The 25,511-nt window shown below is 47.2% G+C and overlaps 11 protein-coding genes across 11 annotated transcripts; 5 read left to right on the top strand and 6 right to left on the bottom strand.

Moving 5' to 3' along the window:
• The first annotated feature begins 451 nt into the window (after positions 1 to 451).
• On the top strand, positions 452 to 2,322 carry F5B22DRAFT_628044 (uncharacterized protein). The gene is made up of 6 exons (XM_047976382.1): positions 452 to 987; positions 1,042 to 1,164; positions 1,222 to 1,346; positions 1,403 to 1,487; positions 1,550 to 1,753; positions 1,818 to 2,322. Exons 1-6 carry the CDS (start codon positions 735 to 737, stop codon positions 1,877 to 1,879), a joined length of 852 nt encoding a protein of 283 aa, XP_047825631.1. The 5' UTR covers positions 452 to 734; the 3' UTR covers positions 1,880 to 2,322.
• Positions 2,323 to 2,847: 525 nt separating this feature from the next.
• Positions 2,848 to 5,268, bottom strand: F5B22DRAFT_628040 (MFS general substrate transporter). The gene is made up of 2 exons (XM_047976381.1): positions 4,864 to 5,268; positions 2,848 to 4,794 (listed from the first exon to the last, which is right to left on the bottom strand). The coding sequence occupies exons 1-2, from the start codon at positions 4,954 to 4,956 to the stop codon at positions 3,412 to 3,414; spliced, it is 1,476 nt and encodes a 491-aa protein (XP_047825630.1). The 5' UTR covers positions 4,957 to 5,268; the 3' UTR covers positions 2,848 to 3,411.
• A 258-nt stretch (positions 5,269 to 5,526) lies between these two features.
• Positions 5,527 to 7,861, top strand: F5B22DRAFT_628039 (uncharacterized protein). The gene is made up of 2 exons (XM_047976380.1): positions 5,527 to 6,114; positions 6,191 to 7,861. The coding sequence occupies exons 1-2, from the start codon at positions 5,970 to 5,972 to the stop codon at positions 7,372 to 7,374; spliced, it is 1,329 nt and encodes a 442-aa protein (XP_047825629.1). The 5' UTR covers positions 5,527 to 5,969; the 3' UTR covers positions 7,375 to 7,861.
• F5B22DRAFT_628034 (uncharacterized protein) lies at positions 7,858 to 9,817 on the bottom strand. The gene is made up of 2 exons (XM_047976379.1): positions 8,053 to 9,817; positions 7,858 to 7,977 (listed from the first exon to the last, which is right to left on the bottom strand). Exon 1 carries the CDS (start codon positions 9,538 to 9,540, stop codon positions 8,095 to 8,097), a length of 1,446 nt encoding a protein of 481 aa, XP_047825628.1. The 5' UTR covers positions 9,541 to 9,817; the 3' UTR covers positions 7,858 to 7,977; positions 8,053 to 8,094.
• Positions 9,818 to 9,914: 97 nt separating this feature from the next.
• On the top strand, positions 9,915 to 12,380 carry F5B22DRAFT_527162 (Pro-kumamolisin). Its single transcript, XM_047972685.1, has 4 exons — positions 9,915 to 10,366; positions 10,428 to 11,651; positions 11,716 to 12,122; positions 12,179 to 12,380. Exons 1-4 carry the CDS (start codon positions 10,084 to 10,086, stop codon positions 12,251 to 12,253), a joined length of 1,989 nt encoding a protein of 662 aa, XP_047825627.1. The 5' UTR covers positions 9,915 to 10,083; the 3' UTR covers positions 12,254 to 12,380.
• Positions 12,381 to 13,176: 796 nt separating this feature from the next.
• F5B22DRAFT_527160 (uncharacterized protein) lies at positions 13,177 to 14,283 on the bottom strand. Its single transcript, XM_047972684.1, has 2 exons — positions 13,889 to 14,283; positions 13,177 to 13,772 (listed from the first exon to the last, which is right to left on the bottom strand). Exons 1-2 carry the CDS (start codon positions 13,933 to 13,935, stop codon positions 13,298 to 13,300), a joined length of 522 nt encoding a protein of 173 aa, XP_047825626.1. The 5' UTR covers positions 13,936 to 14,283; the 3' UTR covers positions 13,177 to 13,297.
• Positions 14,157 to 15,506, bottom strand: F5B22DRAFT_527141 (uncharacterized protein). Its single transcript, XM_047972683.1, has 3 exons — positions 15,394 to 15,506; positions 14,433 to 15,304; positions 14,157 to 14,384 (listed from the first exon to the last, which is right to left on the bottom strand). Exon 2 carries the CDS (start codon positions 15,286 to 15,288, stop codon positions 14,632 to 14,634), a length of 657 nt encoding a protein of 218 aa, XP_047825625.1. The 5' UTR covers positions 15,289 to 15,304; positions 15,394 to 15,506; the 3' UTR covers positions 14,157 to 14,384; positions 14,433 to 14,631.
• Positions 15,507 to 15,871: 365 nt separating this feature from the next.
• F5B22DRAFT_628021 (tat pathway signal sequence) lies at positions 15,872 to 17,510 on the bottom strand. Its single transcript, XM_047976378.1, has 6 exons — positions 17,089 to 17,510; positions 16,906 to 17,028; positions 16,720 to 16,844; positions 16,579 to 16,663; positions 16,313 to 16,516; positions 15,872 to 16,261 (listed from the first exon to the last, which is right to left on the bottom strand). Exons 1-6 carry the CDS (start codon positions 17,360 to 17,362, stop codon positions 16,230 to 16,232), a joined length of 843 nt encoding a protein of 280 aa, XP_047825624.1. The 5' UTR covers positions 17,363 to 17,510; the 3' UTR covers positions 15,872 to 16,229.
• A 413-nt stretch (positions 17,511 to 17,923) lies between these two features.
• F5B22DRAFT_527119 (Pro-kumamolisin) lies at positions 17,924 to 20,363 on the top strand. The gene is made up of 2 exons (XM_047972682.1): positions 17,924 to 20,005; positions 20,071 to 20,363. Exons 1-2 carry the CDS (start codon positions 18,140 to 18,142, stop codon positions 20,140 to 20,142), a joined length of 1,938 nt encoding a protein of 645 aa, XP_047825623.1. The 5' UTR covers positions 17,924 to 18,139; the 3' UTR covers positions 20,143 to 20,363.
• Positions 20,364 to 20,556: 193 nt separating this feature from the next.
• F5B22DRAFT_628018 (uncharacterized protein) lies at positions 20,557 to 22,165 on the bottom strand. The gene is made up of 5 exons (XM_047976377.1): positions 21,722 to 22,165; positions 21,533 to 21,664; positions 21,258 to 21,467; positions 20,909 to 21,112; positions 20,557 to 20,848 (listed from the first exon to the last, which is right to left on the bottom strand). The coding sequence occupies exons 1-5, from the start codon at positions 22,131 to 22,133 to the stop codon at positions 20,763 to 20,765; spliced, it is 1,044 nt and encodes a 347-aa protein (XP_047825622.1). The 5' UTR covers positions 22,134 to 22,165; the 3' UTR covers positions 20,557 to 20,762.
• A 370-nt stretch (positions 22,166 to 22,535) lies between these two features.
• F5B22DRAFT_526969 (OPT oligopeptide transporter protein-domain-containing protein) lies at positions 22,536 to 25,455 on the top strand. The gene is made up of 8 exons (XM_047972679.1): positions 22,536 to 22,932; positions 23,012 to 23,255; positions 23,317 to 23,522; positions 23,603 to 23,772; positions 23,868 to 24,058; positions 24,150 to 24,479; positions 24,563 to 24,709; positions 24,793 to 25,455. The coding sequence occupies exons 1-8, from the start codon at positions 22,639 to 22,641 to the stop codon at positions 25,413 to 25,415; spliced, it is 2,205 nt and encodes a 734-aa protein (XP_047825621.1). The 5' UTR covers positions 22,536 to 22,638; the 3' UTR covers positions 25,416 to 25,455.
• Positions 25,456 to 25,511: the final 56 nt, after the last annotated feature.

Genomic DNA, 25,511 nt, shown 5'->3' with positions numbered 1-25,511 from the left:
TGCGATCCTTGCTCATACTTTCCGTCAGCTTAGCTACACTTGGAGACGTTACTGTCACCCGTAACTTCTGTGGCGGTCACTTTTGGCGGTGAATCTGAGTAGAGCCCTCACATGATGATTCTGTAAAGTCACGCGAAAAGGGGCGTGTCAGACGGATCATGCCATGGCATAACTCGCAAGTTAGTCTGTGATTGTAAGCCCCATGTGCCAAAATGCAGAACATAATTTGACTTCACTCCACCATAGAAGATACGGGACTATTACGAGGACTGACGAGGCTGGCTGCACGCGCGTTAAGCTACAAATTGTGCCCTTGGGACAAGAATCGTATCTGGAGTGCTGGTTCCCTAGACCCACTAACCGAAGGGTAGCATCGCGTTACTGTGCATGAAAGCTGACGTCCTGTCAACGCAATGACATGACAATGACATTGCATTGTGGGCCTACCAAGTGGATGTTGAGAAATAATATGAAGAATCGAAGCCAGTCCAGTCACGGAGTGACGAACTTATTTGCAATTGCACTAGGCTGGTCCTGGCTCATTGCAGTACCTTAGACATAGATTCCAATAGGTCCATGAAGAGTCTACTTGCATGAGATTGATGCGTTTAGTGTCAATTCCATATGTGGCGGCTGATTAACAACCAGCTTTTCTTTCTCTTCAACACTCTTTTCTTCTGAAGATCTTTGATCGGCTTTCCATCTTTTGGGATATCGTACGAATCGGTTACAGGATGGACGCGTACGACCCTACTACCAAGACAGTAAATCCTTGTGAGGATGAGGATTGGTCGGGAGCTGTGACCGACGGCCTCCTCGGTTCTTCCAAAACACAGATTATTCACCGTGAAGGGAATTCCTGGTTGTGCGGAAAGCATGCCTTCAAAATCCACGCAGCATTGTTTATTTTCTACATAGCAACGGTTGCTGGGTTATCAGTTGCGCTTGGGCATGCTTGGAAAAGAATTGATCGCCAAATTCTATATTGTAAGCAATAACGTCGTGATTTAAATCCTAGAGGCTAATCCCGAGGAACTTTAGCCCCGGCGAACGAGGCAATCGACTGGAGCGTTCAGGAATTTAAATCTGGAAACGGCCTACATGGCGATTTCATCGGGCCGCCGAGGCCGGATTTGGAGAAGGCTTGGGCCGAGTTATTAGGTCGTGAGTTTCTCACTTTTTGAATCCCTTTGAGAACTTCCTAGCTGATGGAGCTTCCAGCGATGAATGTCAGGTTGGGGTTGAATGATGTCAAGGCATTCGGTCGCGAGCAGACCGCCGTAGCATTATCAGACGGCTCTGGCTATGCAGGATCACTGAATGTATATCACGAGCTACACTGCGTAGTAAGTTATTACAAGGAAAAGATACGTTGTGCAGGTTGCTAATTGCGACAATATAGAGATGGTTGCACAAGTTTGTTTATCATGAAGAATACTGGCCAAACGCAAGTAGCGTACTTAGAGAGAAGAACAGATCGCACAGTAGTGAGTACCCCACTTTTCGCCTGACCTCTACGAAATGAAGATGTGCTGATAATAAGATATAGATCACTGCCTTAATACACTGCGGAAATTTGCAATGTGTCATGGTGACGTGGGATTAGTAATCTATAGTTGGCAGCCCGACACCCTTAAACCAGGAGCGAATGGAACATCGCACCAATGTGTTAATTGGCCTAAACTCTCAAGCTGGGCTGAAGAGAAAGCATTTGATATGTATAAGCCTGGCCTGATCATTCACCCGAAACTGGGTAAGTTTCTGCACGCTCACTTCACGAGATGTTTGTGCTCCTGCATTAACCTCAATTATCATAGGACCGGTTTATAACCAGTATGGTCAAACGAATGATCTCAACATCATACATGAACCAGAATGAGATTGATCTATGGAGTTCCGGGGAATTATACGGCAACTACCACAGAGCTCCAGGTATTAATTACACGCGATGAGCTTTTCTACGATGTCTCATATGCTCAGTTCAGTTGTCCTGTGCCCATATGAAGACTTGCTGAAACTGGGGCTACTGAGTCCTCATTATTTCGAGGCCCATTGGTGGACTCAGGCGTTAAGAGGCATGACTCAAGTTGTATCTAGAGTAAGATTCACCTGCAACACCGGACGATCCAATCGGATCTTGTGGGACTTTGGCAGTTATAGAAGATTATTATTGAAATGAAGTTATATTACGAGCCTTGGATCCTAGGCCTTGTTATCCCATGCCAGGGGCACTTCAGGGAGTGTCTCATTCTCTCTTCCAGATAACATAGGCAGTATTAGGGGTAATAAGATAACAATTTAGAATGAATCATACACTTGAGGTGGCTAGAATTCATATGGTATTTAGCTCATTAATAAGGAAGAGTTTTTTTATTTTGTATTTTTATTTTTTTAAAAAAAGAACAAGAATATGCTAAGTCGCTCGTGGTACGAACATGTTGCAAACGCCCCCATGATGAGAAGTGAATCTAAAAGTTGCGCAGACAGAGGGGTAGCGTGTTTTAGCAATGATAAACTTTGAACACTAAAAATCATTGAGAGTCATATGTCACTGTCCTCCCTACGTTAAAAAAATAACGTTAAAACATACGATGGCAGAGAGAGAGAGAGAAGCGCCTCAAAGGTGGTTTCACACGCCCTGAAGGCAGTGAACACATTGTACACTGTTTCGTGTGCGCATACGCCTTTCTATTTAGTGTCTCAATAGTATTGAAACTGAAGGTATTCAGCCCTCGCTTACTTGAGACAATTGGTCCAACCACGAAAGTCAGGAACCTTCACGGCAGTTGTACATAAAGTCAAGTCATCCTTGCTAGCCAGGGAGACCACTTAACGAAGCATTTAGGCAGTCAATGAAGATTGTTGTTAATTCAAAGCTATTTCCAAGTCTTTATTGTAGGTGGGGTGTAGTTTTTGGGTCATAAGATTGGAAATGGGCCTAATAGAAAGTCATTAAATAAAGAGTAAGAGACAATAGGTATCAACCCACTGCACCTAGGTATTGCTGGATTGATCGATTGCTACGCCAAAGATAGTAGGAAATAAGGTGAGGAGGAGGTTGAAAAACAAGGAATAGGACTGGAAAGTTCCTGACGATGTCTAATGTTTTGAGTAGCCTTGTAAGTGTGCGGCAAGAACTTTTATTGTTGTGCATCTATCAAAAGGTTTCAAGTGAGTGAGGGTATTCAGACTTCCCCTGGGTATATATAGCAACCAGTTCCTGGGCAGGTTCCGTATGAGTTAAATAACTTCGAAAAATGACAGGCCTTCAAATAGTCTGGCTCTCATTCTCTAAGCGAAATTAGATAACCCGAGCACTGTGGAAGCTAACCGTTTAGGCTTAAGACGAAGAAAGTGCCCACATGAAAACAAGCATCACCAAAAGGCAAACCCTCCTCTTGCTCCTTCTATTCACCATTGCGGCTTTCCAAGTGCCCTTAACTTTGCCCCGTACATCCAGAGCAGGAAGGGTGCAGGCCATCCAAGAGCAATGAAAGTAAAGGCAAGTAAGCTGTTGCCCCAGCCATAACCGATACGCTGGTACAGAACTGGAGCGAAAATTGGAAAAGCAAACCCGAAAATATTGCGCAAGAACTGGGAAGCTGCAGACGCAGAGGCTGTATATTTTAGGAATGCGTCGGTGACATATGCCTGCATGGCCTGAGTGTTCAGAATAATCCCACTACCGAAAATGGCGATCCCGATGTCCGGAACAATGAAGTGGTATCTTTTTTCCGCTGCCCATCCATAGATGAAGAGTCCGAGTGGAATGAGAATAGCACCGGGAATCATCAACGGGACACGGTACTCGGGAGCGGTACTATTCCCAGCTCTTTCCTTCAGGCGTTTCCATAAGAGATCCATCAGCTGGCCACCCCCCTGGGCTGCGATGGTGTAGCCGATTACAAGAGCAATATAATGCAATCCACTATATGTTTCGGACTGGCCGTAGCGTTCAATCCATAAGGTGGCAAACGTTGACAACACGATATAGAGAATGCCAAAGTTATATGCAAGAAACACTGCCACGACTTGCAATATTGGCTGAGTCAATAGTAGCCGTAGAGGTCGGTTCAGAGATTTGGCTAGTTTACTGCTCAGGGTTTCCGAAGCACCGTGAGTCTCGGTATAGTATGGTCTCCCAGTCGTTCTTCGCAGCATGGCCGCCCTCCTGTTAAGTAGAATGACCTCATATGTCTCTGGGAAGGCGAATATTGCTATGATGACGAGGATGCCATCATATATTGAAAGGATCCAGAAGGACCACCTCCAGCCAATTGTTCCGGTCAATGCTCCACCAATGATAGGACCTAGGGCCGGACCTAAGAGAGGTATAAAAGTAGAGATAGCATACGACTTGCCACGTTCAGAAGGGTGCCAGCAGTCTGCTAATACTGGATTGCTAATGGCGAATTCGGCACTAGCTCCGAAGCCAGACAAGATACGACTAGCAATTAGGAGACCCGGTGACCGGCTGAAGCCACCGACGGTGTTCCATAAGATGTAGAAGCAACTTGAGATGATCCAAATCGGACGGCGGCCAAAAACCTCAGCGAGTGGTGAAAGAATCATTGGGCCGAAGGCGAAAGCGAGCACAAAAATTGAGAGGAAGATCTGGGTCTCCTCTACACCCGTGTTTAGGTCTTGTGCAATAGTTGTCAGGGCAGGGGCCAGCATCGAGCCTGACATGAGAGTTACTAATCCTCCCTGTGAGAGGAGCAGAGTGATCGTCCATTTTCGAAATTGGCTCCAATTGAAGGGGTGGTCGGGATCATCGTTCGAGTTCCAGGTCACCTAATACTCCCAGTATTAGCATTGTTATAAGCTCAGATATATGGTAATCAGCTACAATAATGGACTGACCAGAAGAGAATCGGATTCGGATTTGGACCCCTCTGAACATTGGATTTCCAACGGTTCTTGCCCTCTGATCTTTTCGACGTCCTGGCTGTCCATGTTTAGAGAGAGCTTAGCGTGTTGGTTATAGGGTAAGATTGAAATGATGTAGTGCTCAACGGGTTACAAAATCTTTGAACGACGGGAATCACGATTCCATACCACGAGAGGGGGCGATCTACTATACCTATGTTCATTGTGTAGATAGTGATGTGTTATTTGTCTGCATACGAAAACAGCCCGAAGAGTCTCACCGTCATTCAATCCTGTGTTACATAGTCCGCAGGTTCTAGATTGTGTGCCAACTGCATGCTTACATGAGACACACCCAAACACAATGCCTAGAGGATTATTTCAGACTGTCACTAGTTTGAAAAGCGCCGAATGTCCGATCCAATCATCGTTGTTGCAATTTATGCAGCTGGATTCTACGCCTCATCCACTACTACAGTGAGATAAGAACCTCCGTATCACATCTATTGAGTCTTCGGCGTGGGTCCTACGCCTCATACATACCTACATATGTAGGTATGAGTTTAGCGACCTGATTCGTGCCAAATACTTAATGGCCCGAACCGGGGTTTCAGTAAACCGCGGGTACCCAAAAACTTCATTTTAGCATAACCCGCGGGTTACCAAGAACCCATAGGCTGCCAAAAAGTTATTATACCAATTTTGATACTACTCAATTTGGTAGAATGGCAAAATTCTGCAGAAAGCTTTTGGCCTACAGAAGACTTGTGAACTCCTTATAATTGCCGCAGCAGCTAGGTAGTCTACGGGTACTCATGGGCGCCCAAACTGAAACCCTAGCTGAGTCATAAACTAGGTTACTGCAGTGCGATAAGAACCTCCGTATTACTTCCTTGGGTCCTTAGAGTGAATTCTACTCCCAGATGTCAGCTTCAGATCACATGTCCGCTGCTGTGCCTCTATGGCGTATTTTGTGCCGTAATTTGGGTAGTTAGTAGGCAGATGCAGGCAATCTAGAAGCTGAGGCAAAAACATAGTTGGATAGGTCGAAGGTGAGAATATATTTGACAAAAGCTAGCCTGGTCTCTTTCCTATACGTGATGCTGCTGAGAGGCCCCGGATTTGTCAACGCATGCAATTCGTTCAACGTCAAAATGGAGGTTAACAACAACGCTACCTTCTATCATGTTGAGAACATGACAACGAAAGAAGAACGACAACGCACAAGGAACCGATTAGCTCAGCGTAAGCATCGCGAAAGTGGGCAGAAACACCTACATCGCTTCTTAAGATCTCCTCCTAACCTAATATAATGCTATAGAAAAGAAGTTGGCTAGGGCCAACGGCAAGAACACTCGAGTTCACCAAGTCGAAGAATCACACCTAACTCAACCAGCCACGACACACTACCCATCTTGGGATGGAGACGACATGCACATGATCAATCCCTTCGAACCGGATCCGACCCTTGTTTTCGACTTCGCCGACACTGACGTTGATGCAAGTGTGAGCTCCCATACACCCGAGAAGCCTTCGGCCTTGACAGACTTTCGTGCGAGCAATACGGCTATCATTAGCTCACTCATACCGTCAAGCAGCGACGCAGATTGGCGTGCATCTGCTGGCATCGGCAACGTCCAGTCTATTCCAAATACAGGCGATCTTCAGAGCAGCCATCTGTCTCTAGTGAACAGCACGGCTCGCCCCAAGCACAATCCTCATCAATCATCAACTCAATCGTTGATAGAAGAAACGGACAACGTTCAGTATCTACTTAGCCCTGTTAGCAAATCACCAGAGGGATGCCACAAACAGTCTCCCCGCCATAGCCACCATCATTTACCATCCAGCATTATGCAAGAAGGCCGACAACAGAGTCGTACAGAGTTCCACCACCCTGCTCCTATCCAGGATAGACATACAACTCGACATAGCTGCCGCTCCACTAGTACAGATCCTGAAAGTCTTGAGTCAAATCCAAGAGGCAAACAAGCTCACGATTTTGAATCTTTAGAATCGCGATTGGAGCGTGTATTGCACGTCGTGGAAGACAATGGTTTCGACTCCATTGATTCGATGACATCAGCTTATTATACCCATAAGTTCTCTGACTCCTCTATTATAGGACCTATACAGTTTGCTAGTCGTTCCCGAAGACTTCGTAGCTTACTCTGCAGTCTCCAGGAAAGCCATATGGAATGGAGCGCACGAGAGATGAGGGCATATCGAGATGAAGTCAGCCATATGGCCGAAAAGCTTTATTTTGGTGAGCTTCGCCAACTGGTCCTGTCACGCAAGTCCCATTACCCGGATAGTCGATGTGCCTCAGTACAAGATAAATCCTTTCAAGAGTCCGCAGAACTGTCTGTGGATACCTCCCGAGGCGAGATTGCCCGTCGAATTCAAGAATTGCTGTCTCAGCCAGATATCGCACGGTTCGTACAGAAAGACGCAGCTACATTACAAAATTCGGTAAGTATTTGTTGCACGTCGTCTAAATGGTAGCGTGTGTAATCGCGTACTAAATATTTCCTCTCGATTTAAGGCATCAGATACTTGGTCTCTCTTAACAGAGCTGGCGCGAAAGGCGGGAATGCAACCTGATACGAGGGCGCGTGCCGCAAGCGCCATTATGTATCTTCTTACATCCCCACCAACGACAAGATGTTGATTTAGTTAATAATTATGCTGATAAATTGTCATGGGTGGATGTTCCCGGAGTGAAGCTTGGTTGTAAGTAGGTACCACCTGAGTAGTAGATATTAGATCGAATGTATGGATAGGGGCTCGCTCAGTAATGTTGATCCCTAGCCTTCCTATTACTCAAGGGGGTCTCTTGCCCTCTTATATTTGACTACCAAGCTATCCCCATCCCTTCGGGGTAACTTCTATCCTAATGCTCCATTGCTGCCCGACGTCAATCATGCCACTCGCTTACCCCTGAATCGCACCATAGTCATGCAGCTGAAGATAAACCCTCAATATAACGTTCAATATACTAAAATGAATCATTTATGAGATATAACGCCTACCATTAAACCTATTCACAAGGGCCTATATAGTGCGAGCGTTTATCGTGTCCAGGTCTAGTAAAGCTCTCATCACTCGGTAATTTCTCCTCACTCTACTTCTAACATCAAATTTTCATGTCATCAAACAAGCTAATAATTATCCTGGTCAAAGCAACCACACAATAGGAGTTTTTCTTACGATTCAGTGCAATAGCTAATGACCTCTGGGCACATAAGCTCCCTTCCCCTCTGTTTTCTCATTATCATCGGGATCTGCATTAATTACATCGTGGTCAGATCCTGCATCATCATCATCATCATCATCATCATCATCATCATCATCATCAGCAACGGCAAATTGTCGAGCGTCTTCTTCCAAAGCATGATATTCAGCAACACGCATATTAGACGTAGCCTGTCTCCTCTGGCGCCAGATCCAGATTATGAGAGTGGCGGAGTCCAAAATAATGCCCGCAACTGTAAGCCATATCCATATTCTCGAGTAGCCGCGTAGCAGGAGACCCAGAATAAGATTGATGAAGCCGCCGGATAGGATGAGCCTTCCTACCCAGACATGCGTGTATGATATCCACGTCCTTCTTCTGATGCGCATGAAGTCTACATGGTGTCGATAACCGAGAAAAGCTTGCAAAGCAAGGCTGCCTGAAATAACGATACCAATGATTTGATGGGCTGTGTTGATTTCGTGTTGTATCGTTACTCCTGTCACCATTCCGCACGCTGTGACAACAGATGCGACTACCTGAATTATCCAGTGATGCTTGAAGGCTCGTCTTGAACCAGAACGCATGCTGAATACGCCTGCGGGAAATAGCAGGAGGAAAGCAAAGGCCATCAAGGAGCCGTGGAGGTGGATGATGGGATTGTGTGCAAGCCAACTCGAGATTCCATTACCTGCGAAGATGTTCGGGTTTTCGGAGGCACCCAAGACAACAACTCCAGGCCGAATGACAGGTACGGAGGGGAGATAGCCTGGCGCACTTTCAGCACGCCTCATGTCAATGTAGAAGCGACCCCAGCCGCCATTTCCGGCATGATGGGCATGCATTTTCAAGTGCGCCTCATAGCTATACACCTCGAATTTTTGGTCCTTATTCCAGGCCCATATCCAGGGCTGTGACTCAGATTGCGCTGATAGTGTTGTGCCTGGCCACAGTGTACAAGAGGTACACAAGATCGAGACAATGGCTGTCGCTGTTCCGATCGGCTCAGACGCGTTTCCCAGGAGCCAGGCAGATTGTAAAACGTGTAGGTCGCTGCCACCCAGCTGATCTCGAGTCACAAGGGTCGGTTGATGATGACCGGTTGACGCTCGAATACTGACAATCGGAGCATGACCAGATGTTGGGTCTCCGTAGACAATGAACATCAAGGATCCCGACATTTCGTATCCGATTCCAACCGCGGTCCAGCCGGTGGCAGACATTTGGCGGCGCGTATGTGTGAAGGTGATATATACATTGTGAGCACTCGTCGTTGCGTTCTGCTGGGATGTAACAGCCATGCAGAAGTCAACGTCCTCGTTCGGGCGGGAGGGATCGCCATAGCGGCAGTACTGGGCTGGTTCAGCCAGAACAAAAGACGAAGGTACTAATGAAAAGATGTATAACAGCAAGAATATTTGGTTGATAGATGCCATATTTTCCCTTAGAAACTGTGCTGTTTGTTCTTGATATCGTCGTGAGTGTTGATGTAGAAAGTTGAGGTGTTGTTGATAGTGCCAAGGATTTCAACTGCAATGTTTATGCCCTGCCCTACGTCGCAGCTTAGTTTTCCGAGCCTTGTAAATCGAATATCATATTCATGCATTGATTGAGTTATTCGGGAACCAGGTGAAGACATCAGCGCAATGTACGTAATCAACATTGCCGACGCACTTTACGCACTGCAGTCATGCCGCATGCCTGATAACACGTGGGGCAAGGGTTAATGCAATGTCACTCATATCCTTGCCCGCCCCCCCGTAATCTGAGTGTAGCTCTAGTTTTTTTTTTCATGACAATGCAGGATACGTTTCACGCAATTAGACTACCTTGTCCTATGATGGGCATGAGGGCGTTCTCGTATTGCAGGGTTGGTTGCTAACGACGATCTCTTTCCATTACTCGCCCACGGGCCAATCGTCTAAGAAACCTTCCCTGTCCTGTATTATCGTTCTGCATCAGAGTCCTCTAATCAGTGAATGTCTTACCCAGCTTGCCGCCTCGTTCTGTTACAATTCGCAACTGCAATCTTCATCGTGATGATGCCTCGTAGTACACTTGCCATACTGTTGTTTGCTTGTCTCTGCATATCAGGTGTTTCTTCTTCTAAACATGGGCAAGAGGCTGCACGAGTAACCGAGTCGATTTTCCCACCCCCGCGGTGGAGAAAATCCAACCTCGCTAAGGATGATACCGTCATCCACCTTAACATTGGGCTTCGACATGATGGCTATCATGAGCTTGAAAGACGACTATATGAAGGCGAGTATTGATATACCCCTGGATATCTGAGTTACAACGACACTGACCGCACTATCCACAGTATCAAGCCCCTCGCACAGCCAGTATGGCCGACATTTGACGAGGAAAGAGCTAGAAAAACTGCTAAGACCTCCTCAGGAAACTATAAATTTAGTTCGAGATTGGTTATATGGTAGGGGGATCACTCAAGTGAACTATTCATCTGGTGGAGATTGGATCACCGCATCGGCGCCAGTCAGACAAGTTGAGGCACTGCTGGATTGCCGATATCATGAGTTTTTGAATATTGAAAACAACGAAACTATAATTCGCACCCTCAAATGGTCTATGCCAGAATATCTTCGAGAACACGTTGACGTGATTCAGCCGACTAACTCTTTCTTTCGCGCTATGCCACAAGACCGTTATGGAGGAATACCTCAACCAGATTGGGAGCGAAACAGAAGGGTTCCGACGTATGAGGAGCTCGTGGAAGAAGATCTCGTGGATCGCGGCCATCTAGATACTCCCACGATCGAAGAATTGCCCGCTAACCCAACGATTAAAGATGCTTGCAATAGACTTGCTGTCACGCCTCTTTGTCTTCGAGTACTCTACGGGACTTTTGGCTATCGGGTACAGAACGATACCAACAAAGTAGGCGTTGTCAATTTCTTGGGAAATGGGAATAACCGTTCAGATATTATGCGTTATTTGAAGGTGTATCGCCCTGACGCCCTAGAGGGCGGAGGTACCGATTATTTTGAGACCACCCTTGTAGCGGGCGCAACAGATGAGCAAACGCCAAATACCCCAGAACAGTTTGACCAACGTATGGGTCTCGAGAGTGCATTGGACATTGAGACTCTCCTTGGTGTCGCCTACCCCGTGCCTATCATTGCATGGAACGTCGGAGGCAAGCCGCCATTCCGACCTAGCCAGAACAAACCCCAAAATACCAATGAGCCGTACATGGACTGGCTCAACTATGTACTTGCACAAGATCACCTGCCGCAGGTCATATCTATATCATACGCTGATGAGGAGCAGACCGTGCCCGAAAGCTATGCGAAAAGAGTCTGCGCTGCATTCGCCCAACTCGGGGCCCGAGGTGTCAGCGTCATCGTTGCAAGCGGTGATGAAGGTGTTGGTAAGGATGGCCGATGCTACAGTAACGACGGAGAAAACAAGGCGAAATTTATGCCTACCTTTCCGGCGTCGTGCCCTTTCGTCACTGCAGTCGGAGGCACGAGGAACTTCAACCCCGTCATTGCTGGATTTGATGCGAGGGGCGGGTTTGTAACAGGTGAGCAGTATAGACCAACCTACTGTAAAACACACTGGCTTCGGATATTAACACACAGTTCTAGGAGGTGGATTCAGCGACTACTTTCCTCGTCCGAAATATCAAAACGATGCCGTAAAGCCGTACATTGAGGGCGTGAATACCACGTATGACGGACTTTATAACCCACAAGGACGCGGCATACCAGACGTCTCGGCAATGGCTTACCATTACTCAATTGTTTGGAATGGCACATCACACTTGGTCGATGGGACCAGTGCTTCAGCTCCTACATTTGCGGCCATAATTTCCCTGATTAATGACAACCTTCTTAACGAAGGGCGGCCGCCGTTGGGGTTCTTGAACCCATGGCTTTATACCTCGGCAAGAGATGGTTTTCGGGATGTAGTGCATGGCTCCAATCGCGGTTGTGGAACACAAGGTTTTGAGGCCGTGCCCGGATGGGATGCTGCCACTGGGCTTGGTACACCTGTAAGTGAAGCGCCTATAATCTCTGGTACGAAGATTATTTAACTAAATTAATGAAGTGGTTTCCTAGGTTACGAGAGGTGGCGTTGAATACAACTTTCCGGTGGCAGCACCCATGGTATATAGTGGAGTAAGAATGGTTCATTTGAATTTGAAGACAAGATATAAGCTGGTATATTAGAAATTTTGTCTCGTTATGCTTGCACCGAGGTTCTTAATCATGTCATGTAACTATTTGCAAGGTGATTGCCCATAAGCTGAGTTCAACGTGGGTTTTATCTGCACGCATCGGATACAGTTCGATCGTTCTCTTGAAATGGCTCTTGTAGATTGACTGAGAGGGTAATAGGGGCAAGGTTCGTATTTTCTTTTTCCAGATGTGACGACATGCAGTCCACCAAGCTGGGGGTCTTATTTTTCAATCTGCTTCTTCACTTACTCAATCTTCTATTCATTTATATCGAGATATCCGTCCTCTACGCCCCCCCTCCTCTAGTTCGTAATGGGCTCGCTATTTCGCTTATCGCCGTGTTAGGTTTCCGTCGTCGTAGCTGCTTGCGGCAACTGCGGCAAGGAGCACGTCGTTGATGGTAGCAACGTCTGGGCCGACTGCCCCGATTATGAAGAGACGGCGGAAGGTCGCCTTGACCGATATTATTCGATACCGCAATAACGACGGCAGTTCCGGACCGTATAACCAAGATCTTCACGATGCGACCACCGACCTCTCGCTCCAGGCTACACAACGACGAATGAACGAGAATATTGACGATATGTACCGACTCGTCACATCTCACCTGGGACATAACGGCCTCGCACATGTACTTAGCAGACTCTTCCTGGCCGTGGAGAGACAACAAGATGCTATGGACACAGCGATCGCGAAACAGGTCGCGCATGATGTCGCTAACCAGGACAAGCGACACTGGTAAAGTCCCTTACCAAACCCGTCTCGTCTATTATTCTTGATGCTGGGGCTACGAGGTTGTCATGGTGCTTATCAGGTGCACTTGGCTATTCGATTAGCCCCTTTAGATAGCTTTTAAGCTCTCGGACGTTGTAGAATTCTGAAAATTTGTATTGTGAACCCTTTGTTTTCCCCGTCCGAAAATTTCTATAGGCCTTTTCCTTTTTTCTTTTTTAATACGGGCATATTTAAAGGCCACCGAAAAATCTATTTACCCCGAGCTCGGTATTACCGTAGTTATACATTTACTCATTTCCCTCTTCTTCCCGACCCTGCCCTGTTTTTTCGGGGTTCGAACAAGCCAATAGACTAGAAATGTCCCCGCGATATTAAAACAGACATACGCAGCCATCAATCGCACATCCCGCCACGGACTGACAGTCATACCAAATTGCTGCAGGACGGTATTGACGCCAGAGATAGGGCAAAGCAGGCAATCCCCATCGCTAGAATCAGGATTCAAGACCTCGGCTCCCGTGCGCTGCGCTAGCGCCGAGAGGTACTCACCGCAATTTCTCGCTCCCGACTCTATCGCAAGTGGTATGTGTAGCTCTTCGACAGTGGAGCACTGCATCCGGACGTTGTACAGTCCGGCTACCGCTAAGCCTTCGAGGAAGTAGGTCAGTGGAGAGACGCGGTACATAAATATCCAGAATCTGGGTAGCTCGCTGGGCGTTGCCAGAACACTAGGTTATTAGGCTTAAGGTAAGCAGCTCGTCTCATTTGCCCACGCGAATTTACTATGCGCAGTAAGAGGAGATGAAGAAATATGAGAAAGGGGAGTTTGAAAGATATCACGCACCCGCAAAACACCAGGGTTAGCCAGTAGAACAGGACGCAAATATCCATGGCTATATTGGCGTGCTCAAAGAGAGCTGCAAATAGCTGGGAAATGGTGCTGACCCACGAGAGGAACAGCCAAATCAGCAAGAACGATATACCGCCTCTCGCGGCAGTACTCAAGGTGGCGTCGCCGTTAAAGCCCAGGCCCGTGGGATAGTACCACGCGGCAGAGACCGGGACCGCTACCGCCGTCTGCCAGAGAAGTTCAACGAGGATGTTGGGGCCCACGAACACGGATCAGGAGTACGTCTGAGAGTGGCGCTCCCGGGACTCGAAGAGAGATCGGCTCCCGACAAAGTGCGGGATCGCCACGCGGTTGATGCAGCTGAACATCTGGGTGACGAGAAATATCGAGAAGAGGAGATTGGTGGTTCCCTGGATATCGTGAGGGGTTCGGTAGAAGGATATGCCGTTTACAAGGGCCTGGTTATTAAGGAAACATGTCTTTAGTCAAGCTAATCATTGAGCCATACAAAGCCTTAGTAGTTATAAGAGGAACGAACCATGATGACAGGAAGTAGTGTCTTGCTCATCAGATACGAGACGCCATGACATTGATCTTGGAAGATCCTCTTCGATACTAGAAGCAGTTGGGTCCATGTTGACGCCGCGTGTTTGTAATCCTCACTGGCCTTTGTCAGGAGTAGTGGCGTCGGCGCTTTTGAGTTCATATCCACCAGGCACTCCCGAACTGCCCGATTTTCAGGGCTCCGTGCCCACCCTCCATCTGCGAAATTCATACCATATTCCTAACAGAACTTTGAGGTTAGTGCGTATCCAGCGCCATGGTTGCACGAGCCCAACAAATGTTGGAGATGGTTGGGTGGGGTCATAGGAGGGTGTGGAGGTGGATAGTACCGGTAAGGTGATGATGGGGTAATGAAGCACAAGCCTTGTATGGGCTAATGCCCTTTGCAAGCCGGTCAGACGCCATTGTTTAAGCTGATCAGTCGTGTTACCCAAGGCCCGATGAGACGTAGGTACAGGCAGGAGAGCAGCCGTGTCAATCCCCAGCCTCGCACTGGGATAAGTATAGACCGGGCTAGACCAGATGAAAAACACTAGAACCCATAAATAGCCTGTAATGCGACGGACTGGCTTTGGGAGAAACGCAAAAACCATTGGGGCGACAGCATCCTCCAGGCAAATGCCAAGGGAGTGTAAGGGAAAGAAGATAACCGCACCGCTCTTGGCATTTGGTACGCCCATAAGTTGGTCTGCACGATAGTGCAGGACGCCGGAAATGAGAAAGGCGGTGGTCAATCGTGCATACCGAGCCGCAAACGAGCTCTGGGGGAGGAAGGGAAGCGCGCTGTCAACGAATAAACGAGCGTGTCGGGTCAGGAAACTCCTGAACATCTGGTGCCAAGATACTCTGCGAAGGTTACATTGTCAGCTTATCCCCACGCGCATTCGTCGCTGGATATTGCCATGCAGCCTTCAAGTGCAGGTAACTTCACTCACCCCCAAAAGCGTCAGACGGTATATGCCTCTAAGAAAGCACCGTACAGAGGCGGACAGTCCGCAGGCTGGCTGAAATGCAACAGTACTGCGACAGTTGCACCCATATTAACCATAAAGAGGTTTAGTGTGCCTGTAGTAAACCAATAAGAGATCGTCATTACGGCACGGAAAGTAAAGTCGCCGGCGTCTAGGCGGCGCAGCGAGTAGAACAGGGCTGCCTTCTCGGGTTGCACGAGAACAGGGTCTGGGGGCGGTAGGGAGGCCACGAAGTCGACAATGGCGTGAGCTATCAACGTGACGAATAGGCGTTGGAGAATAAAGGCACCGCGCGATGTTGCCTGCCGCGTAGTCGCGGTCGAAGAGGGTACATTCTTGACTTGCCATTTCGTGCCAATGCGACGCATGTTCCAATGAAGGGTTTAAGCGAAATAATTATAGGTATTGTTGAATTGTTCAATGTGATCGTAGCAGTGCTGAATGAACAAGACCATAATCAACTTCTAATTAGCTACATAAAGCTGTGTCTGATAAAACTAGCCTATGGATTGGCGCATCGGTAGCGGGTATCTAAACAAACGCGTAGGGCAGACCAGTGCTCTAGCGTGCGGCCCGGGCCGCGGGAGTGTTTTACTTGTTACCCTTCGTACTCGAAGTATGACAGGTACCTGTTTCGACCTTTTCAAGAACTCTCGGCAACTGAGTAACAATGTAATCATATAACCGAGTTCCCCATATTGCTAAAGATTTATATCTAATATTTTTTTTTTTTTTTCATTGATGACAGTGCGTGCATAGGTATATGCGCGATATGCCTAAATTTAGAGCTTTTCGTTACATTACCATTCGTTTCCTTCAGGGTAGGCCAGGCCTGTTACGATCATCAGCATCATCGTTCGTAAGTTTGCAAAGTGCTACTCACCTTTGGTCGGGTGAACTAGCCAGCCTGGCTTCATCATGTCCACTGTCCGAGCTTTTGTCCATGTATCAAGCTTTTCCCAGTTGACACACTGATGAAAGGTTGAGTTGGCGACGGGAACAAGGCTGTCAGGAGACCACTGGAACGTGATTACCCCAATATCACCATGGCACATGGCGGACTGTCGAAGGAAGTCTAGACAGTGATCTGAATTCATACGATGTTAGCGACTATCTTCAAGAACGATAAATCGATGCTTATGTACAAACCTTTGTGTGCACGATCCCTTTCTATATCCCCTGAGGTTCGGCCTTTGGCGTATGTATCGGGGTACGTATATTGATAAAGCCGTTTCTACAATATGTTAGGTCCGATATGTTATGCCCTTAATTTTGAAACGAATGTCTTACAATACAATGGAGCTCGTGATACACGTTGAGAGTGCCGAGGAAGCCGTTCCCGTCAGGAGACGCTACACCATAATTCTCTCGACCCCATTGCTTCATGTACTCGCTTTCGATAATGATGTTTTCAGCTATAACACAAAATTAGAATGTCGAGATATAGAACTATATTATACCTAGGTGTGGACTTGCAATTGAGGAGCTTGTGCCAGTTCCGGTCAATTTCTTCACGTGGTTTTCCAGAAAATGGCCCGTTTTGATTATCATTCGTGTCAAACTTCCGTAATTCCCATTCTAACGCCTCATTCGCCGGCGCTAATTGATGATGTAAGTAAATAATAATAAGAGGGGATTCATTTATTTTGATTCACACACTGTTGACCAGCTGGGGACCATGTTTACGTAGCCTATGCACTTCTGTACGCAGAGAGATTATCGTGGCCAAGTAGATAGCGAAAAGAATGAGGTGTGATAGGCAAATACAGATCCACGTTCTTGAGAAGGGGGAACGGCTCGATCGAAGACTCCTGATATCCTTCTCGCTGAGAAGACCATCTTCGCTACTGTTGCTGGAGATGGGTCGGCCTGCCTCCTCTAGATTTTTCTGGAAGGTGAAGGGAAAGGTTGGGGGTTTCGGCCAAAACTGCATGATGGAGTTTTACTGTTGGTCGTGTAGTCGCTTCCAAAAACAAGTATTTAGATTATGATCTTACTAAAGAAACAACTAGAGCTCACTCTTGAAAAGCATCGAGGGACAAGAGCTAAGAGTTTCAGAGATTACATAAATATTGAGTGACATCTGGGAATGAAATTTTCTGGATTGATCCAAGTCTAATAACACGATGCACTTCTGACGAAGTCATTATTGTTGGAGGGTCACCCATGTAATGGTTGATCATCAATGACATAACATCAATCCCTATAAGGTTCCTTTAGCCGTTATTGGACACTTGAACATACCTTACCAAACCTTCTCCATAATATGGAGGTAGCTTCATCTAATGAAGCAGTTTGATTGGCTCAAATAGGCACTTCCGAACCAGGCAATTTCAGATGTAAACTGAAGTATCAGCTAGTTGATTGGTTGGAATGGCACAAAAAACGGTACATGCATTTCCCAATAAGGATAATCGACGAATACTGTAGCATGACGCTGCATCTGAATTGACCGGGTTATTTCCATTCTTGCTTACATGTAAATCTTCCTTGGTCATCATGCACGGTCATTTATGTCAATCGCCAGCAAGCACTGACAACACTTTGTGTAGCTGGGAGGTGAGTTTAGTATCGCTCAGTCACGCTACGGAACTCGAATATCTGGCGAAATAATTCACAATGTTAGAGTCTCCTGTTAGCAGTCTCAAACCCCGAGATCCCTCGCTGGATTTAATGCAAGCAGGGTGTTTTGCTGTTCACTCTATTCTAGATGCGTACCTACTCGGTGCATCATATGATGTTGACGAGTCTCCTCATCTTATGGGCCATTGTAGCTTCAACTGCATCAACTTCACACCCAGGCACAAGAAAGTACTCGTTCTATTCACTTAAAGAACATCATGTTAGCCCAAAAGATTGGATACGAGGTGAGCGAGCGCCCCGTCAGCATCAGCTCAGCCTCCACATTGGTCTTGCGCAAGAAAACTTCAAAGAGCTGGAGAAGAAACTGGAGGAAATATCTACTCCTGGCCATCCAAGATTCAGGCTTCATCTTACAGCACAGGCTGTAAGGGCTCTTGTTCAGCCTTCTAACAAGACAATCGATGCCGTGAAAGAGTGGCTGGAGGGCTATGAAGTTCCAGTGGAGCTGCTCGAGTTTTCACCAAGTCGAGATTGGATCATCACACCGAAACTGCCGATTTCATTAGTTGAGAAATTACTTCATACATCATATCACGTCTACCGAAAACAGAATGTAACAATTGTCCGCACCGAGGACTGGTCTCTGCCTTTACATCTACATGGACTTATCGACATCGTGCAACCCACAACATCCTTTTCCCAAATGAGGCCGCTTAGTATCTTATCACAATCTCGTCAGGTGCAGTCTTCAACGCAACCATCGCTGAATGATGCAGCCGAGGACATTGCCGACGGCGTTGATATATTGCATAAGATAGATCTATCCAACCCACCAGTTGACATGACGCCGAAAACGGCTTGCAATACTAGCGCAGTGACTCCAATATGCTTGCGCACACTTTATGGAACTTTGAATTACACAGCCCAAGCAGCAGAGAAGAATAGTATGGCTCTGACCAATTACTGGGGCGAGTTCAATAACCGCTCCGATATAAAACGCTACCTGCATCTCTACCGTCCGGAGGCTGCCGAGGCGGCGAACGACTTTACCATTTACGATATTGGCGGTGCTGTCAATCAGCAAACACCAGCCACCGCATCACAGCTCGAGCGTGGGCAGGGACGTGAGGGAAACCTAGATGCTCAAGTCATGCTTGGCGTCGGAAGCCCTACCCGTCTGGTAACTTATAGCGTCGGGGGCGAGCCTCCACCGTACCAGCCCGACGTGTCGCTTCCAGACAACACTAATGAGCCATTTCTGACTTGGCTACAGTACATTCTAGCCCAAACTGAGCTCCCCACGGTGGTCAGCACATCATATGCGGACACCGAGTACACGGTTCCGCCGTCCTATGCCAAATGGGTTTGCAATAGTTTTGCACAGCTAGGGGCCAGGGGCGTAACTGTTGTCTTCGGCTCCGGCGACTGGGGTGTCGGGGATCCGAAGCAGTGCCATTCTCCTGCCGGAAATCCCAGGTTTGTTGCGCGCTTTCCCGAAAGTTGCCCTTACGGCACCTCAGTGGGGGCTACTCGAAACATCAACCCAGAGATCGTGGCATATAATGATCGAAATGGGTTTGTGAGTGGTGGTGGGTTTAGCGAGTACTTCGCGAGGCCGGCCTATCAGGATCATGCCGTCAATTCCTATATCTCTAGACTGGAAGGTTTGCACGATGGGCTATACAACAGCCACGGGCGCGCGTACCCGGACGTCGCTGCTATGGGATACCGCATCGTAACTGTTTGGAACGGAACGACGAAGGTTGTTGATGGCACGAGTGCTTCTGCTCCAATCTTTGCGGCGGTGGTGGCTCTAGTCAACGATGCCTTAATTGCCGAGGGTAAGCCTCCCTTGGGGTTCCTGAATCCCTGGCTCTACTCAGGCGGATTCAGGGCCTTCACTGATGTTACTTTGGGCTCGACTCGAGGTTGTAATACTTCGGGTTTTCCGGCGATGAGCGGATGGGACGCAGCTAGTGGGTTTGGAACACCTGTAAGTTTTTCTCTCTATGTCGTCGAAGTTAATTGATGGAAATTTCACAACTAATTCGATCGTAGTGGTTTCCCATGTTTAGGTCACTTGCTAGCCAGAATAGATTTAGGCAGACATATCCTTGGTATATAGATTGAATTAAAGTCTTCCGGAGAGCTTTCAACAAATACCAAATAAAGCTTCATTCAGGTGGGGTGCCTTGTTTCGTGGAGCGTTACAGTAAGGTAGATAGTTATCGGGAATGACAAAAGGGCATCGCGTGGCAGATCAGTCAGAAGCAATATTCGAAAATACCCATCTCCTACTCAAGCTAAGCGTAACTTTATAGTATTTAAATGAACGTTTCAAAATATAGCACATAGTCATATTGTTCATTCTCCGCCCTTGCATGTTTTGGCACATAGTTAATCACCCATCAAGAGATTGAATCTTTTGGACTCGATAAACGTTCCAGAAGTTCTTCATAGGATCGCGCGGCTAGCAGCATATATATACTGCCCCAGATTGAACTTGAAATGCCTTATAAATTATTGTTTACTTTTTCTTGTACGTTTTGATCCAGCTCGTTTCTTGTTGTTCAATTTACATTACGAATAATTAAGCTCTAAGTCCATCAATAGTTCTAGTTACAAGCCCGTGATGGTATAATGGATTGACAAAAATCTCTGAACGGTGATTCTAGCATTATGAATAGGAATATACATATACATTCAGACAAGCCAGCGTGCAAACGCCACGCAACGCATCAACATCAACATCAATGTCCATGTCCATGTCCATTGTCCAAATGCGGTGATTCTGCTGCACCAATGTTATCCCCCTCTCCATCGGGGTATGCCACCCCTAGAGAATTCAGGTTAGTATCCATCGAATCCGTACCAGTTAATCGTTACAAGAACTCACCTTTCGTAGGGTGCCTCAGCCAATTGGGTCTCATCATATCGACCGATCTGGATCGTGTGAAATGAGATAATTTGTTCCAGTCCACGCACTGGTGGCTCGTCGCGTTCGCAATCGGCATCAGCTGGTCTGCATGCCAGCTATACGTGATTAGTCCGATGTCGCCGTGGCACATAGCAGACTGGCGAAGGAAGTCTATGCAATGTTCTTTTCAGATAGTTAGCGGCAGTGGTATAAGCATATCTAACGTGATCTGAGAGGGAAAGACGACCTAGAAATAGTAATATGCCTGTCCGAGTTCGTAGAAATCCGTTTCTTTGCCATTCACATGGTTTCACTGTCAAGTACTCACCATTGTGAAGCCGGTTAATCTCCTTCTGGTGCTCGGAAATTGACGGGAAGTAGTAGTCCATGTACATATACTGCCGTATCCGCTTGAGACAATGCAACTCATGGTACACGTTGAGAGTGCCTAGGTAATGGCCATGTTCTGGAACTTCCACCGAGGAATCCTCGCGATTGTAATGGCGGATGTATTCGGGCTCGAGCAGGATGTTCTCGTCTTTTGTTCCGAGTTAGCTCGACTTTCTAATACGCAGATATTGGAGTCAGAGCCGAGTAACATACCATTCAAGAGATCGTGCCAGGCTTGGTCAACTTCCTCGCTCGGCTTGCCCGTGAAAGGACTCGCATGGTCTTGAATACGATCCTCCAGGCTGAAAGAGGTCTCTTGAAATGTGATATAGCCTCTAGCCGGAGCTGAACGTTGGTGTTAGTCGACCACATGTTTTCGAGAGCCTGCTAGCTTTAACCTACAATATGGCAGCCCATGATACCTTAGATTCTGTGCACTGTGTCCTACCAGAAGTAAAATAAATACATAAATAGAGAATATAGCAAAATGTGCAACCAGGAATCGTGCGTCCCTGTAAAAAGGTCTATGACAGCACTTGCCGCCGATACACGGTCCGGCCTTCTCTAGAAGGGACTCGCCAGAGTCTTGATCAGTCGATGTCTGGTCGGCCGAGAGGTAAGTGTAAATACCCCTTGCGCTACCCCTAATGGGCCATTTCCACTGCGGCAATTTGAAATAGAAAGATGGCATCATGTTATGGCGGTTAAAGTGAGCTTCAGTTTGGGCTTTCTCTTTTCCATAAGACACCAGGTGAAATTTAATGAGAAGAAAAGGGAACTCTGCTTCTTCACTAGGATCAGTCTTCACTGCCATCTCCTAGGTAGTGTATGAAAGGCATCTTCTGCTGACAGCTGAGATTAATTATCAAGCGGGGGTATTGGTATAAAGAGGGGCTGGTGGTGAAATGCTTATTGTCCTGCATGAATGTTTGTACGTTGCTGTGACCTTGCATATTACCGTGCAGGGGGCAATGCGTATTTAGGTATTACCAACTCTCATGCCTTGTCATGGCTATGACAATCACATGGGATTCGATTCCTTATGTGTGCAGCCGTAATTACCAAGTCGACGGAAAGGCAACCCACATCCCTGGATGTATATGCACAATGTGACCATCTACCTATTAGAGTAGATCCTTAGCTACTCGTCTCACCTCAAGGCGTTGATAGAGTGTCGACATGGTCGTACCAAGTAGAAAGCCACTGCAATGGGGCCAATTCTAGCTTTAACGGCAAATGAGACACTACTATGCTATTCCTAGTTGACTCGGTTTTCTTTACATACTCAAAGAGACAAATGTATCTCGTGCTCATCTACCATGTCTTTAGAAACGCCCTCCCAGATCAGGCGTGAAGTCGAACATCCGTTAGGCGTCGACGACGACTTTAATATCACTGTTACCAGCGATCCTGATGATCGTATGGGCTCGGTCCCTCCAAGATATAACATCAATCCATTCGTACCATTCGAAAATGCGCCGACCACACCAATCATTAACATAGTTACGCCGAGGGCCGTTCTCATAGGAAGCCTGTGTGGAGCTTTAGTCAACGCTTCGAATATCTACCTTGGTCTGAAGGCAGGATGGACTACCTCTGCTAACATCCTCGGTGTATGATCCACCGTCCTTCTCCTAATATATATGGTATTAGAGTTATTGGTACTAGCTAGCTAAATCTGCAAGTGAACAGGCCATAGTTGGTTTCTCCGCTCTGAAGAAATGGACGGCTGGCACAAATCACCCGTTTGGGCCCCATGAGAACAACATCGTCCAGACCGTTGCTACAGCCTCCGGGGGCATGTCCAATGTCTTCATTTCCGCAGTGCCGGCCCTCTACCAGCTCGGGCTCCTAAAAAGTCCCACAGAGGACTTCTTTCGGGTGGTCGCACTCACTGCGGTTGGCGGGTACTTCGGGCTCCTGTCAATTGTTCCTCGTATGTATTCTTCCCATCAGTATACGCCAAGATTGTAGTATCGACTCAAACAGTGAAACAGTGCGGAAGTTCTTCATTGAGCATGTGGCCTCTGAACTCAACCTCGTGTTCCCGTCTTCTATGGCGACTGCTATCACGATAAGGAGCATGCATTCAGCAGCAAATGGAGAGCAAGTAGCCACGCTCAAGATGAGGACCACCATTTATGCTTTCATTGCAGCAATGACTCTTAGAGTGACATCTCAATGGATGCCTGGAGTATTCTGGGTATGTCATACACTATCATAATCTTGCTATGTGTACGGAAACAAAATCAGTGTAGATTCACTAAACTACGAGCTTAACAGAATTGGCACATTTTTACGTGGTTAGCCGAACTTGGTATTGCCCCTAGCCTATGCGTCGCAGCTGAGAGCTGGGGCTGGTCTTTAGAGTGGTCTCCCGCCATGTTAGGTAGTGGCATGCTGGTCGAATTCGGGGTTGCCTGCTCGTTCTTTGGAGGGTCCGTTCTGGCATGGTTAGTGCTCTTTCTATTATATCAGCTGGCTTCACTGACGCTATGGACTGCTTCTTGTTTTGTATGTCGTTCAGCTAACTCTTTGAGGGAAACAGGGGTATTATTGGACCATACCTCGTAGCTCAGGGTATTGCAACTGGAGAGTATATATCTAGCAAGCCCGGCTGGACTGGTTTTATGTCTTATGCGGTAATGTCATCTGAATTTGCTAATGCTGCTCATCCAAGTCCACGATACTGGTTGCTTTGGCCGGGAGTTGCCTGCACGCTGACAGTCGCTTTCGTCGGTAAGATTTCAATTTTGCTTTCCATCTTCTCATGGCTATTACCAATCCTTCATGGCCCTATCTTGCATTCTACTGATGAAATCTGAAATAGAATTGGCTTGTCAATGGCGTATTTTATGGAAATTCGCTGTGCTCTCCACTATGGTAACAATCTCTACCATAAGACCAATCTTTCAAGGACGACTCTTCTCTGGATACAATCTCGTAGAGAGCAAGGAAGAAACAGGAGCCGAGTCTTCGCCTCAAGAGAACAGGGGAGATATTGCCAGGTGGATGTGGGCACCAGGGGTTGTTGTTTTAGTGGTTCTGGCGGGTGTCGTCGCACCGCTTCTGTTCGAAATGTCAGCTCTCGAGACACTTTTAGCTCTATTCTTGTCCTTGTGCCTCTCTTTAGTTGCTATTCAAGCGACGGGAGCAACAGGTATGCAAGCCCCTTCCACTTGTGTCAATGTAGAAGCCCTCCCTACGTCAGATTAGAACTGATCCTTGAACTTGCGAATAAAGACACCACACCCCTCAACGCTATCTCAAAAGTATCACAACTTATTTTGAGTGGTGCTACTCAGGCAGCAGGGGGTAGCATCACTGACGCTCAAAGACTGAACCTTCTTGGTGCTAGTCTAACAAACATCGGTGCAAGTCAAGGAGTTGGTAAGTCCCATCGAGACCACCGTGATATAGAAGCGTGGTAATGTAGAAATTCAAGTTTCTAACGAGGACTTCGAATATCGCAGATTTGATAGGAGACTTCCGTGTTGGCTTCTTGCTCGGCACGCCGCCTCGCCTTCAATACGTTGCCCAGCTTCTGGGAACGTTCGTCGCCACCATGGTCGCACCCTCTATCTTTGTTTTGTTCACCAAGGCCTACCCATGCATCATTGCGAAATCTGAGGACCAAATGACAGATCACACATGTCAATTCCCCGGCCCAGCAGTAGCATCCTGGCGAGCAGTCGCGATTGCAGTCAGTGAGTCTACCTCACCCATTCCAGCATCTAGCGCCACGTTCTCGATTGCTTTTGCGGCCAGTGCAGGGTTACTGGCTTTCCTTAAACAAGTCTTGTTCACTGGCCGACTATCATTCCTCAGGAATTATCAGCCCAACATGATGATTCTGGCCTTGGCTTTTACATTACCAACCCCTCAAACCGGCATCACGATGATGGTGGGGGCGATTATGGCAAAGGTATGGAAACGGAAGAGGCCCAGTGATTTTGAGCAGCTGGGATTTGGGGTTGCAGCTGGCCTAGTAGCTGGGGAGGGCATAGGAGGTACAATTAACTGCATATTGTCGATCCTGGGGATTAGTGGAGAGCAGTGGGCTTCGAATATTGGATGTCCAGCCAGTATCTGTTAGTTACTTATTCAAAAGAGCTCATTCAAAATATCGAAAAGAAATCGATGATTAATTACCTCAAGACGTATGTGGATTTATCTTATTGGAAAGTAAGTC

This window comes from Xylaria bambusicola, assembly GCF_022495145.1.
Source record: "Xylaria bambusicola strain CBS 139988 unplaced genomic scaffold F5B22scaffold_74, whole genome shotgun sequence".
Lineage (NCBI taxonomy): Eukaryota > Fungi > Ascomycota > Sordariomycetes > Xylariales > Xylariaceae > Xylaria > Xylaria bambusicola.
Note: the sequence above shows the minus strand (reverse complement) of the source record. Positions and strands in the feature narration are given on the sequence as shown.

Excerpts from the sequence above, each read along its gene's own strand:
- F5B22DRAFT_628044 (XM_047976382.1), top strand. The coding sequence starts at position 735 with ATGGACGCGTACGACCCTACTACCAAGACAGTAAATCCTTGTGAGGAT. Across the intron at positions 1,347-1,402 it reads ATCACGAGCTACACTGCGTA|AGATGGTTGCACAAGTTTGT; the intron begins GTAAGTTATTAC and ends GCGACAATATAG. Across the intron at positions 1,754-1,817 it reads GATCATTCACCCGAAACTGG|GACCGGTTTATAACCAGTAT; the intron begins GTAAGTTTCTGC and ends CAATTATCATAG.
- F5B22DRAFT_628040 (XM_047976381.1), bottom strand. The coding sequence starts at position 4,956 with ATGGACAGCCAGGACGTCGAAAAGATCAGAGGGCAAGAACCGTTGGAA. Across the intron at positions 4,795-4,863 it reads CCGAATCCGATTCTCTTCTG|GTGACCTGGAACTCGAACGA; the intron begins GTCAGTCCATTA and ends TGGGAGTATTAG.
- F5B22DRAFT_628039 (XM_047976380.1), top strand. The coding sequence starts at position 5,970 with ATGCTGCTGAGAGGCCCCGGATTTGTCAACGCATGCAATTCGTTCAAC. Across the intron at positions 6,115-6,190 it reads AAGGAACCGATTAGCTCAGC|AAAAGAAGTTGGCTAGGGCC; the intron begins GTAAGCATCGCG and ends ATAATGCTATAG.
- F5B22DRAFT_628034 (XM_047976379.1), bottom strand. The coding sequence starts at position 9,540 with ATGGCATCTATCAACCAAATATTCTTGCTGTTATACATCTTTTCATTA.
- F5B22DRAFT_527162 (XM_047972685.1), top strand. The coding sequence starts at position 10,084 with ATGTCTTACCCAGCTTGCCGCCTCGTTCTGTTACAATTCGCAACTGCA. Across the intron at positions 10,367-10,427 it reads TGAAAGACGACTATATGAAG|TATCAAGCCCCTCGCACAGC; the intron begins GCGAGTATTGAT and ends CACTATCCACAG. Across the intron at positions 11,652-11,715 it reads GAGGGGCGGGTTTGTAACAG|GAGGTGGATTCAGCGACTAC; the intron begins GTGAGCAGTATA and ends ACACAGTTCTAG.
- F5B22DRAFT_527160 (XM_047972684.1), bottom strand. The coding sequence starts at position 13,935 with ATGGATATTTGCGTCCTGTTCTACTGGCTAACCCTGGTGTTTTGCGG. Across the intron at positions 13,773-13,888 it reads CTAACCCTGGTGTTTTGCGG|TGTTCTGGCAACGCCCAGCG; the intron begins GTGCGTGATATC and ends CTAATAACCTAG.
- F5B22DRAFT_527141 (XM_047972683.1), bottom strand. The coding sequence starts at position 15,288 with ATGTTCAGGAGTTTCCTGACCCGACACGCTCGTTTATTCGTTGACAGC.
- F5B22DRAFT_628021 (XM_047976378.1), bottom strand. The coding sequence starts at position 17,362 with ATGCAGTTTTGGCCGAAACCCCCAACCTTTCCCTTCACCTTCCAGAAA. Across the intron at positions 16,664-16,719 it reads ATCACGAGCTCCATTGTATT|AAACGGCTTTATCAATATAC; the intron begins GTAAGACATTCG and ends AACATATTGTAG. Across the intron at positions 16,262-16,312 it reads GCTAGTTCACCCGACCAAAG|GCCTGGCCTACCCTGAAGGA; the intron begins GTGAGTAGCACT and ends TGATCGTAACAG.
- F5B22DRAFT_527119 (XM_047972682.1), top strand. The coding sequence starts at position 18,140 with ATGCGTACCTACTCGGTGCATCATATGATGTTGACGAGTCTCCTCATC. Across the intron at positions 20,006-20,070 it reads CTAGTGGGTTTGGAACACCT|TGGTTTCCCATGTTTAGGTC; the intron begins GTAAGTTTTTCT and ends ATTCGATCGTAG.
- F5B22DRAFT_628018 (XM_047976377.1), bottom strand. The coding sequence starts at position 22,133 with ATGGCAGTGAAGACTGATCCTAGTGAAGAAGCAGAGTTCCCTTTTCTT. Across the intron at positions 21,665-21,721 it reads GTATCATGGGCTGCCATATT|CTCCGGCTAGAGGCTATATC; the intron begins GTAGGTTAAAGC and ends ACCAACGTTCAG. Across the intron at positions 20,849-20,908 it reads GCTGAGGCACCCTACGAAAG|GGGTGGCATACCCCGATGGA; the intron begins GTGAGTTCTTGT and ends TGAATTCTCTAG.
- F5B22DRAFT_526969 (XM_047972679.1), top strand. The coding sequence starts at position 22,639 with ATGTCTTTAGAAACGCCCTCCCAGATCAGGCGTGAAGTCGAACATCCG. Across the intron at positions 23,523-23,602 it reads GGATGCCTGGAGTATTCTGG|AATTGGCACATTTTTACGTG; the intron begins GTATGTCATACA and ends CGAGCTTAACAG. Across the intron at positions 24,480-24,562 it reads TCAAGCGACGGGAGCAACAG|ACACCACACCCCTCAACGCT; the intron begins GTATGCAAGCCC and ends TTGCGAATAAAG.